Genomic DNA, 12,896 nt, shown 5'->3' with positions numbered 1-12,896 from the left:
CTGTGATAGTTCTGGGTGCTGAAGACATGCAGTCATTGTGAAGAATATGTTATTAAAAAACACATTCAAAATATGTTTAAGATATTTGGATAGAGAAAGTACCAAACCCTTTGGTAAGGAGATTTTTAAAAGCCATCTACAGTCAAAATGGAACTGTATAAAAGTGAACAGTTTGATTAAGTAAATACCTTTAGTGTTAATTAGCTTTTCTTTAGAAAGAAGGAAAACCAGGAGAGTAAGAAAAGTAGCAAGGCTAGGAACAACAGGCCATAATAGTAATGACGAGTTAAATAACCATACTTCCTTCATAATATCTCTAGTTAGGTGGAGTAGAAAAAGAAAATTTCCACATATGCTTTCAGCTCTTTATGAATTGTTTACTTCTGGATAAGCAGGATGTTTGCCTAGTGAATTAAAAAGAGTTTATAGATTCCATTTGATTTACTGTATTTTATTCAGACATGTTCAAAGATGCAAAAAGAGATATAAATTAAAAACATGAGCTCCTGTTTGGGCAGCAGAGCATAGGAGTTAGTCATGACGGGGAGCAGATTACTCTTTGCCTCTGTTTTCCCATCCGAAAAGTAGAGCTAACAAGAGAGCCCTTGCAAATTTGTTGGAAATTTAAATGCTAGTACATGTAAAACTCTTAGAAGAGCTTTCAGCACATGGTAAATACTTAATGATGGTTAGCTCTCAATATTGTCACATTATTGTAGTAGGTGTGTAGGTGGGCACTGCCATTTGGTACCACCTGTAATGTTTAACTCAGGATTATGATCGTACAAAGTCTGGCATATAGTATGTTTGCAGTAAATATTATCTCATTGCTATTGCTATGGAGAGCTCCTAAGTAATGCACTTTTAGTGTGTTTCAGATTGTTATTTATCCTTGAAAGTGATAAAATTGCACTTAAAAATTTTAATTCAAACTGACTTCTCTCTTGATTTGTCAGAATCAGTAAGATTTATTGTGCCAGATAGGTCTCTAACTCAATGTGAATAGCCTAAATTTGACTCCTAAGTTAGGAAAATACAAGATGTCTTAAAAAGATTAAAGAGTTGTAGAAATTCCGCTGGAAACAGGACACCTCAGTTACTTTTTCCAGTGTGAAGCTATTTCCATTTGATAATAAATCTTCTTCTGAAACTGTTAAATTCTCATGGAGAGCTCTGTGAACTTTGGACTGTGGTTTTTTCATAAGTGCTTCAAAACGTGAAATTCTATGGCATTGATGCTTTTGTTTCATCTTTTTCATAGGCTATCGAAAAGTATTGCCGAGTCAGCAGTGGATTTTCTGGGGTGAAGGATGTATATTCCTCTACTCCTACACATGATGATGTACAGCAGAGCTTCTTTCTTGCAGAAACATTAAAGTAAGTAGATGCCTTTAACAATCTTTGTTTCATTATGGGCTGGTTTTGCTGTGTGGTCACTGCATGATGAATTGTGACTATGATGTTACACTAAATTTTATTACAAATGTCTTGTATGTAATGAGTCTTAAAGTTTTAGCTGCATCTCATGAAGGATGACTTAGGCTGAGGCAGATATTTTGTCAAATAAGTGTACCTTTATTTGGTCCTTAGTGCTAGTACGTGCTAGAGGACTTCTTAAAACACAGATAACTGGGCCATATGTGCAGTTTCTGATTCAGTAGGTCTAGGGTGGAACTAAGAATGTACATTTCTGACAAACTCCCAGATGATGCTGATGATGTTGGTCCTGGGACCGCACCTCAGCTCCCCGCTGTAGCTGATGAAATCTGTTAGGAATAATCATGGAATTTTGCTGGTGCTAAAGGGTGTATGACCATAGCTATAAACTTTCCTGGAAGAAGGTGAAGACTTCAAGTATGTCCACTTCCCTAAAGACCTGCAAAGTAAGGTCCTTGATACCGTCTCTTAAATTTCATATTTCTTTTTTCTGTCAGTCTCTGCTGGAATGCCTCATAAACTGTCACTTTATTTGTTCAAAAAATGTTTCCAGACATCACTCAGGGTATTTGGAGATACAGCAGTAGGTAAAAAGGACAAACATTTTTACTCTCCTGGGCTCTACATTTAGCACACTCCTAGCTTACATTCTGGTGTATGATAATTTAGATTTACATGCTTCAGAAATTCCCTGGTAGTGCAGTGGGTTAAGGATCCAGCGTTGTCAGTGCTGTGGCTCAGGTTGTTGCTGTGGCGCAGGTTTTATCCTTGGCCCCAGAACGTCCACATGCCGTGGGTGTGGCCAGAAAATAAATAAATAAATGTACATGTCTTAAACTAAGTTTCTTATCCTAAATGGCTGTCTTATTCCAGTTTTTCTGTAATTATCCCTGATTAATAGGATGCTAGTCAAATTTCTTTCTACTAAGCCACGATGGGAACTCCAAGATAATTATTTTCTCTCCTATGTTGTTATGACTTGCTTTTCTGAAATGTATTACATTTACCTTTATTTTTTTTAAATTTTATTTTGTTAGATTTAACATTCTGTTCTAATTTATTGAAATTTTTTTAACTCTTGGGTTTTTCATTTAATGTATCAGCTATTTTAGCTTTGTGTCACTCACAGATTTAATAGGTAAGCCTTTTCTGCATATATCCAAGTTAATCAAACTTTAAAGACCTCTAACCAGTTCACATTTATATATCTTTTCTCAACTCTTTCCCTTAATTGTTATCAAGGATATATGGATCTAGTCACAAACACTGGAAGTGAGTGTATGTTATTTGATGTGGGTGGTGAAATCTTTGGAAAATAACCTGCTGGGAGGTGTTAAGAGCACATTAATTTTGCTTCAGTAGTCCTACTTTAGAACTTAGCCCGCAGGTATATCTCCCCAAGTGAGAAAGGTGGTTGGAAAAGGTTGCTCCTTACCTTCACATTGTTTATATTCTTTGCTCTTACACTGAATAATTAAGATAAAGTGCTACACGTATCTCTTTAGTCACCTCTCCTACTATACCACTTTCCCCCTGCATTTATTTGATCTGTACCTGCCTATTATGTATTTTTACTTAGGTGCTTTTACTCCTGCTTTTCTTTCTGCATGGAATTTATCACTCCTTTTTTTAAAAATTATTATTCCTAATGAAATCCTTTTACTTTTTCAAGACGTAGCTCAAATGTCACTTTCTCTGAGTCTAGGACAGAATCAGTCCGTCCTTAGGTATACTTAAAATACTTCCCCTGTTCTCATAGTATACATGAATTATTAATATCCTTACTGTTGGGAGTTCTTGTTGTGGCACAGCACAAATGAATCCAACTAGGAACCATGAGGTTGTGGGTTCAGTCCCTGGCCCTGCTCAGTGGGTTAAGGATCCGGCATTGCCGTGAACTGTGATGCAGGTCACAGAAGTGGCTTGGATCCCGCATTTCTTTGGCTGTGGTGTAGGCAGGCAGCTGTAACTCCGATTAGACCCCTAGCCTGGGAACCTCCATATGTCGTGGGTGTGGCCCTAAAGAGCAAAATAAAAAAAAAAAAAATATATCCTCAGTGTTTAGCTTAATGTTTGGGATAGAATATACATACACTCAACAAATGTTTGTTGTACTGTACAGAATTAACAACATAGTACTTGTCATGTTAAAATTAGTCGTATAAATATCTATCTCATGCCTTGTGTAGCTCCTCAAAAATCAAGGCTAATGGGGTTGTTTTTAATATAAATTTTTAAAATATAAAATAGTATGTGGATATAGCAAAATGAATTAAGTAGTATGGCAAAGAAAAAAGTGAAAAACAAAAGTTTCTCTGTATCCTACATTTAGTTTCACTTCCCAAAGGTAACTACAGTTGATCCTTGATCCACATGTATATGTATTGTTTTTAATAAATACATTGGAAAAGTTTTGAAATGTGTGACATTTGAAAAAACTTGCGGATGGAACCATGTGGCCTAGAAATAATGAAAAAAAAATAAGGAGGAATTCAGGTACATCATAAATTCATAAAATATATGTACATATTAGTCTGTTTTATCATTTACTATCAGAAAAGATACACAAATCTGTTATTAAAAGTTAAAATTTCTCAAAACCTAACACATACTGTACATGGCACCATTCACAGTGGAAAGCAATGTCAACAAATGTCAAGATGCAGTATTAAATTGTAACTGCATAGAATTAACTGTAATACATCTGTGCTACTATAGTAATTTTGTTACCACCTCCTGAGCTCAAGTGATAGGAGTACCCACTTAAAATGCCGAATGATGCTAATCATCTCCATGTGAGCAGTTGTCTCTCTAGTAAATTGTGATCTCTTGTATTTCCTAGGTATTTTTCACCATATTTGGTGCAATACTGTGAACCTTGAGTAGTGGGACCCATACATAGCACCGCTAGTGATGCTGCACATGCTCTTTAGAAGCAGAGGAAAGTTATAACATTACAAGAAAAAGTTAAATTGTTTGATATGTACTGTAGATTGTGGTCTGTAGCTGGGGTTTCTCAGTATTGCATGATAAGTGAATCTAGTGTGAGGATGATTGTAAAAAACATAAAAATTAGAACTTCATTAAGTCATTACTGCAGGTACACCAGCGACACCACAGAAACCTTGCATTTTTTTTGCAAAACACCTTTTTATTTGGGTGCAGGATTGCTATAAGAAAGGCATTCCTATGGTCCCTAATATGATTTGAGAAAAAGCAAAGTAGTTATATAACAACTTAAAGCAAAAGGAAGGTGAAGGATCTAAAGCTGGAGGATTTAAAGCCAGTAAAGGATGGTTTGATAACTTTAGGAAGATTTGGCTTTAAAAAAGAAAATCAAGATAAATCAACAGGAGAAGCAGCTTCTGCTGACTAAGAGGCAGCATCGAGTTCCCAGATGCTGTTAAGAAAATCTTTGAGGAAAAGGAATGTCTGCCTAAACAGGCTTTTTGTTTATTTGCTTTTTAGAGCCACACCTGCAGCATATGGAGGTTCCCAGGCTAGGGGTCTAATCAGAGCTGCAGCTGCCTGCTTACGCCACAGCCACAGTAAAGCCAGATCTGAGCTATGTCTGCATCCTACACTGCAGCTCATAGCAACACTGGATCCTTAACCTCCTGAGTGAGGCCAGGAATCGAACCCACATCTTCATGGATACTAGTTGGGTTTATTACCACTGAGACACAGTGGGAACTCCTAAACAGGTTTTTAATGCAGGTGAAAGTGCCCTGTTCTTGGGGGAAACAAAAGCCACAGAGGACATTTATTAGAAGGAAGAGACATAAGTACCAGAATTTCAAGCAATAAGGTATAAGCTAACTCTACTGTTTTGTGTACATGCAGTTGGACTTATAAGAACTGCCCTTATGGAGTTCCCATCATGGCTCAGTGGTTGGCAAATCTGACTAGGAACCATGAGGTTGCGGGTTTGATCCCTGGCCTTGCTCAGTGGGTTGAGGATCTGGCATTGCCATGAGCTGTGGTTTAGGTCGCAGACGTTGCTTGAATCTGGTGTTGCTGTGGCTGTAATGTAGGCCAGTAGCTACAGTTCCGATTGGACCCCTACCCTGGGAACCTCCATATGCCGCAGGAGCGGCCCTAAAAAAGGAAAAAAATAAATTAATTAATTTAAAAAAAAAAGAACTGCCCTTATAACTGAATCACTTTGTTGTACAGCAGAGTATCACATTTTAAATCAACTATACTTCAGTAAAACTTAAAAAAAAAAAAAAAAAAAACTATCCTTATCTATCCTTATCTGTTAAGCTGCTAATCTTTGATCCTTGAAGGGAAAGGATAAATACCAACAGCACATCTTTTGGTTGTATATTAAGAAGACCTGGAGGATGGCCCTTTTTCTGGATTGGTTCCATCCTTGCTTTGTCCCTGAAGTCAGGAAGTACCTTGCCAGTAAGGGACTGCCTTTTAAAGTTCTTTTGTTATTGGACAACACCTCTGACCACCTAGAATCCTGGAGTTAAACACCAAAGACGGCAAAGTGTCCTACTTGCCTCCAAACACATCTCTGATTCAGCCTCTAAGGACCACTGATTACACTCGGTACTCTATGTAATGCATTGTCAGTGCTGTGGAAGTGAACTCCCAATAGATTATCATGACAGTCAGATTACACCATTGAAAGTGCCATCATTGTTAAAGAAAAAGCTATGAAAGCCATCAAGCCTGAAACCAGTAAATTCTTGACAGAGAAAACTGGGTCCAGATGTTGCACATGACTTCACATGATTTACAGCAGAGCCAGTCAAGGAAATCATAAACGAGACTGTGGGTGTAGCAAAGAAAAAGGGAGGGAGGAAGGGTATGGTTATGGATCTTGGAGAAATTCAAGAGCTATTAGACACCACATCAGAGGAGTTAACAGAAGACAAGTACTTCCCAACCAGTAGCAGATGATGAGGAAGAAGACAGAAAAAGCTGTTCCAGAAACAAACTGACCTTAGACAGTGTGGTGGGAGGGTTCCACTTATTCAGGTCTGCTTTTGACTTCTTTTATGACATGGACCTTCTATGATACAAGCACTGAAACGAAAGCAAACAGTGGAAGAAGGATTAGTACCACATAGAAACATTTTTAGAGCTATGAAAAGGCAAAAAGTCAGAATGTATGATGTATTTGCACATAGCTGTACTGAGTGTGCTTGCCTCCCCGTCCACCTCCCCTACCTCTGAGACAGCAAGACTACCCGCCCCCTCCTCAGCCTACTCAGCACAAAGGCTGGATCTCTGATGATCCACATCCACCTAATGAATAGATCATTGTTCTGTACAGTTAATAAACTTAACCTGTTGTGCATGTGTGTGTCTTCATGTGGAAATCTAATAACTATATGGGAAGAACATACAGAATGAGATGTTTTTATATTATCATCATTTCAGTATTTATTCCTATGTAGGCACAAGATGAGTAATATTTACTATAAAATGAATACTGCATTAGTTTCCTTAACATTTTATAATTTGGCTTTCAAATTACGTTACTGTGCAGTATGCATACCCCCATCTCTCTCTCATAATTTGAGAAACTGGGTACCAGCCTGTCATCACAGGTGGTAGTTTTTGAAAATATGTGGCAGTGTTTACAATTCTGTGTTACTATGACTATAACAGTATGCCATAAAAATTTTCTAATCATTTATTCAGGTATAGCCTAGGCTACTGTGAAGCAATCATATCAGTTATACTAGGCTACCATAAAACAATCATATTGCTGCTTCTGTGTTATCAGTGCATGAACCTGCAAATAAATATGAATCTCTTTCACATTGTCTTTCATTTTTTTACTTGTAGTGTTAGTAATATATATAACATCTACAGTGTTTGATGCCGTTACTGACAGACTATTAGAATCCACATATAGCGGTCATAGAATAGTTGTCTTTCTCTGACTTATCTCACTTTAGTGTAGTGCACTCAAAGTCCATGTATGTTGTTGCAAATGTCAGGATTTCCTTCTTTCTCATAGCTGAATAGTATGCCATTGTGTGTGTATATGCACCACATCTTTATCCTTTCATCTGTTGATGAACGCTGGAGTTGTTTGCATATTTTAGCGACTGTGAAATTTGGCTAATACTGCAACAAACGTGGGAGTGCAGGTATCTATCTCTTTGATACCCTATTTTCATTTGTTTTGGATATATACCCAAAAGTGGCGCTGCTGGATTGTATGATTGTTCCGTTTTTAATTTTTTTTAATGTTTTATTCTTTGCTGCAGTATAGTTGATTTACATTGTTTTGTTAATGTCTGCTATAGAGCAGAGTGGCTCAGTTATTATACACACACACATTCCTTTTTTTTCATATTCTTTTCCATTATGGTTTATCACAGGATATTGAATGTAGTTCCCTGTGCTATATAGTAGGACCTTGTTGTTTATCCATTCTACATGTAATAGTTTGCATTGGCTAACCCCAAACTCCCACTCCATCCCTTCCCCCTTGGCAACTGCAAATGTTCTCTATGTCTGTGAGCCTATTTCTGTTTCATGAATAAGTTCATTTGTGCCATATTTTAGATTCCACATATAAGTAACATGTGATATTTGTCTTTCTCTTTCTGACTTACTTCACTTAGTATGATAATCTCTAATTGCGTCCATGTTGCTGGGATTATTTTGTTCTTTTTATGGCTGAGTAATATTCCATTGTATATATGTACCACACCTTTATCTATTCATCTGTTGATGGACATTTAGATTGTTTCCATGTCTTGTCTATTGTAAATAGTGCTACTATGAACATAAGGGTACATGTATCTTTTCTAATTATAATTTTGTCTGGATATATGCCCAAGAGTGGGTTTGCTGGATCACATGACAACTCAGTTTTTAGTTTTTACTGTTTTCCATAGTGGCTGCACCAATTTATTGTCCCATCATCAGTGTAGGTGGGTTACCTCTTCTCCACATCCTTTCTAGCATTTGTTGTTTGTAGGCTTTTTAATGATGGCCCTTCTGACTGGTGTGAGATGGTACCTCATTGTAGTTTTGATTTGCATTTCTCTAATACTTAGTGATGTGGAACATCTTTTCAAGTGCCTATTGGCCATTTGAATGTCTTCTTTGGAGACATACCTGTTTTGGTCTCATGCCCATTTTTCAGTTGGGCTTTTTTTGTTGTTATTGAGTTGTATGAGCTATTTTTATATTTTGCAAATTAAGCCCTTGTTGGCTACATTGTTTGCAAATATTTTCTTCAGTTCTGCAGGTTGTCTTTTCATTTTGTTTATGGTTTTCTTTGCTGTGCAAAAAAGCTTGTAATTTTGATTAGATACCACTTGTTTTTACTTTTGTCACCTTGGGAAATTGACCTAAGAAAACATTTGTATGATTTATGTCAAAGAATGTTTTCCCTGTATTCTCTTCTAGGAGTTTTATGGTGTCCTATTTTATGCTTAAGTCTTAAACCATTTTGAGTTTATTTTTGTGTATGGTATAAGGGTGTGTTCTAGCTTGATTTATTGACATGCAGCTGTCCAGTTTTGCCAGCACCACTTGCTGAAGAGACTTTTTCTCCAGTTTCATGTTCCTGCCTCCTTTGTTGAAGATTGGTTGACCAAGAGTGTGTGGGTTTCTATTCCATGGATCCATCTGTCTGTTTTTTTGCCAGTACCACACCATTTTGATTACTGTAGCTTTGCAGTATTGTCTGAAGTCTGAGAAGGTTATGCCTCCTCTTTGTTCTTTTTCCTCACAATTTCTTTGGCAATTCTGGGTTTTTCATGGTTCCATATAAATTTTAGGATTATTTGTTCTAGTTCCGTGAACAGTGTCATGGGTTATTTGATAGGGATCACATTAAATCTATAGATTACTTTGAGTAGTATGGCCATTTTAATGCTATTAATTTTTCCAATCCAAGAGCATGGGATATCTTTCCATTTCTTTGAATAATCTTCCTTTATTAATGTTTCCTCCATACTGTTTTCCTAGTGGCTTTACCAAGATACATTCCCATCAAGAGTACACAGGTGTTTCTTTTTTCTCCATATTTCACCAACATCTATTATCTCTTGTCTTTTTGATAATGGTCATTCTGATGGTGTAAGATGATATTTCATTATGGTTTTGATTTGCATTTCCCCAATGATTGTTGATGTTGAGCATCGTTGCATGTATCAGCTGTTGGCCATTTCTACATCTTTTTTGGAAAATGTGCAGTTCTTCTGTCCATTTTTTACTTTGATTGTTTTGTTTTTAGCTATTGAGTCATATTAGTTCTTTACATATTTAGGTTATTAACACCTGTCAGATAGACAATTTTCAGTTATTTATTCCCACTCTGTAGGATTGTTTCCTTTGCTCTGCAGATGCTTTTTAGTTTGATATAGTTCTGCTTACTTATTTTTTTCCTATGTTGTTTCTGCTTTTTGTGTCATATCCAAAAAATTGTTACCAAGACCCGCATCAAGGAGCTCTTTCTCTCCGTGTTTTTTTCCTAGAAACTTTACAATTTCAGTCTTAAGTAGTAGTTTGTAATTGATGATTTCTAACTATTTTTAAGCATCCCTAATTATCCTATATAAAATTTTAATTGCCCCCATTCCCTTTTTCCCTTACTTAAGTTTCCTCCATAGCACCTATCTTCTAACATCTTGTTTAATTCCCTTTGGTTCCCCAACTTAGAATATAAAGTTCACAAGGAGTATATTTTAGTTATTGTTGTACCTCTAGCATCTAGTGGGGCCACACATACTTGTTTCAGTTAAATATTTATGGAATGAAGGATTAAATCATTGGATTCTAAGAGAGAGATCTGAAAAAACAGCAATTTTATATATAAGATCTTTAAAAAGTGGGAGTGGGAAGGAGAAGAGAATAATAGACCTATTTTGTTTCCTGCTTCAGGCTCAGGGCTTAGAATCAGAATTAGGTTAGTGCTAGAATATAGCTAATAATGAATGGGCCAAAGAATTGATAAAGTAAGAAGAAAGAGCCCAAGGCAAGATGTCAAAACAGGGAAATTAGGGCAGTTAACCTGTTTTCAGTAAGGAGGCAAAGATTCAGATGCCCACATGGAGGAGAAAAGCAGAAACAGTACAAACTAACTAGTGTTAGCAGTTTAAAAAGTTAGTAAACCTAGGGTAGTGGTTCTTAAATTTAAGCATGCATCAGAATCACCTGGAAAGCTTCTTAAAACACAGATGACTGGGTTCTAGTGCCAAAGTTCCTGAGTAGGTCTGGAGTGAGGTCTGAGAATTTGCATTTGCAGCAAGTTCCTAGGTGAGGCTGATACTGCTAGTCTGGAGATCACACTTTGAGAACTACTGACACCTGTGACTCAGTAAACCATTTATGGAAGCAATTAGGGATCAAGAAATAGCTAGTGTATCATGCAGTCAGGTGGGCAAATCTTTGCTTGACTGCTGTATTTATGTAGTCCAGTCTCCTCAAATGGTGTACTGAAGAACCAGAACTGGGGTCTCCACAGTGTTTTTAACTCCTCTTAACCACAGTATCAATGCAATCCAAATACACAAACACACAGAGAGAATTTCACTTGCACTCTTGATAAGCAGTTTTTCAGTTTCCAAACTCTGTACTTTGATATATCCTTGCCAGTTTTCTTTTGCTACAGTAGAGGGAGCTACAACTCAAATTGTGCTCATGTAGCAATAACACTTAAGATTATTTTCCTTTTCTGTCAGCCTTTTTTCTTAGCTTTAAAAATTGGCTTTATTGAAGCATTCTAAGTATACATTTCATTGTGTTTTGGCAAATATATAAGCCTGGGTAAGTACCACCGCAGGTAATGTGGAACATCTCCATTCTAGCCTTGCTGTGAGTTTCACCCCAACCCTGAGTAGATAGCTGCTTTCTGTCACTATAGGTTGCCTGATGGTGCATTATGCACTTATTTTTGTCTGGCATTATTTTCGTCATAGTATTTCTTAGATCAGTCAGTGTTATTGCATGTATCAATAGTTCATGCCTTTCTCTCAGTAAATATACTGTTATATGACTATATCACTTTTTTAAAATTCATTCACTTTTTGTTGGTCCATTAGTCATAAATTTTTGAAAGGCATCTAGAAAAAAAGCAAGTATGTTTTTGGTCCATTAGTCATAAACTTTTGAAAGACATCTAGAAAAAAAGGAATTATGTTTGTTGACCATTTGACTTCACATATACGTCTTGCTCTTAACTTTTTCTGTCTAGAAACTTTTTAATTCTTCCTTAAAACTAACGTCATCTGATTTGCTATTGTCAAATAATTATTATCAAATAATGTGCTATTAAATAAAATTCTAAGTGTTTTTAATCTTGGTGCCGCTTAAAGCAGAGATAGTAAAGATAGAACTGTAGGAGCTAAAATTTGTGGCAACAGTCTTCCTATCAAAACTCAAGTAAATATTGTTATATAATGTTTATTGTTCTAAGTTTGTTCTGGTTTTAAAAAAAATTCCAGTGACACTTCTATTTCTCCCTTTGAAAACAATTTTACTAAGCATGTTTTTCTTGATATTTAGCTAGGTTGGCTAATTAGCTGCTTTTTCTAGGAGAATATTTTAATGTTATAAATAGCTAGTTATACGTAGTATAATAGATTTGTGATGAAGGAATATACCAAAATGTTAATTTTAGCATCTAGAAGGTGAGTATATGTGGGTTTCACTGTAACATTCTTTCAAGGTTTCTATAGGTTTGAAAGTTTTATAGTAAAATATTGAGGTAGGGGGAAAGAGGAAAAAAGCTAGTAAATTGTTATTCAGATATTATTGCTGATGTTATCATATCCTGTAGTAGTTCCGGTTCTTCTTTTTATAGCTATTGTTATTTTTCTCTGCTGTAAAGTTATTCTCAGTATAAGCAAATGTGCAGTTAGCCAGCTATCACAGTATTAAAGCTAATTCCCTAGTGAACAAGGTTTTGAAGTAGGTTCAAAGACAGTTCTGATAATGGTTTTGTCAACAAAGCTTTGAGTAGTATGATTCAGTTTGTCATCGAAAGTATCTAAGTAATACATTTGTGAGAAAGGAAGAATCAGTGAGATAGATCATTGGAGTAAGGATTCTTAGGAAAAAAAATAGTTAAAGAGGGAAGACTGAAAAACAAAGCCCCTATCATTCCCTTCCATTTATTCTTTATTTTTTATCTTTTATCTTGTCCATAACTGTATCCTAAAGTAACTTTCTACCGTGAGAGGACTATTTTTCCAACTGGATGAGAAAAGTAGCATTAAATCTCCTGTTCTCTGCTATTCTCTGCTCACTTCCCCCTGAAGGCTAGTTTACAAACTAAGTCAAGTCAGTAGTATTCCTTAAATAGCTACTCTCTTTTCAGAATTGTGCTCTTTGAGAATTAAAGCATATGAAACATACTTTACTCATGAGCTTGAGGTCTAGTTAAGAAATCTCTTACTTCTGGACATGGGCAAACTCAATAAAAGTATATATAGTCAAGTGCTAAATAGAATATAAATATTTTGGAAATTCAG

General features: G+C 36.1%; 1 protein-coding gene across 1 annotated transcript in view; it reads left to right on the top strand.

Annotated features, from left to right (window-relative positions):
- MAN1A2 (mannosidase alpha class 1A member 2) overlaps nucleotides 1-12,896 on the top strand; it is a 161,826-nt gene that overhangs the window by 134,688 nt on the left and 14,242 nt on the right. Inside the window, exon 12 of the mRNA XM_001927622.8 lies at nucleotides 1,262-1,377. Coding sequence (XP_001927657.4) covers nucleotides 1,262-1,377 — 116 coding nt within the window. The remainder of the gene's footprint in view (nucleotides 1-1,261; nucleotides 1,378-12,896) is intronic.

Source organism: Sus scrofa, chromosome 4 (genome assembly GCF_054392235.1).
Source record: "Sus scrofa isolate SSC_HxYL_T2T_F1_AM1 chromosome 4, Sscrofa_HxYL_maternal_Yorkshire_Landrace_v2.0, whole genome shotgun sequence".
NCBI lineage: Eukaryota > Metazoa > Chordata > Mammalia > Artiodactyla > Suidae > Sus > Sus scrofa.
The sequence above is the reverse complement of the archived record's forward strand: the minus strand, read 5'-3'. Positions and strand labels throughout refer to the sequence as shown.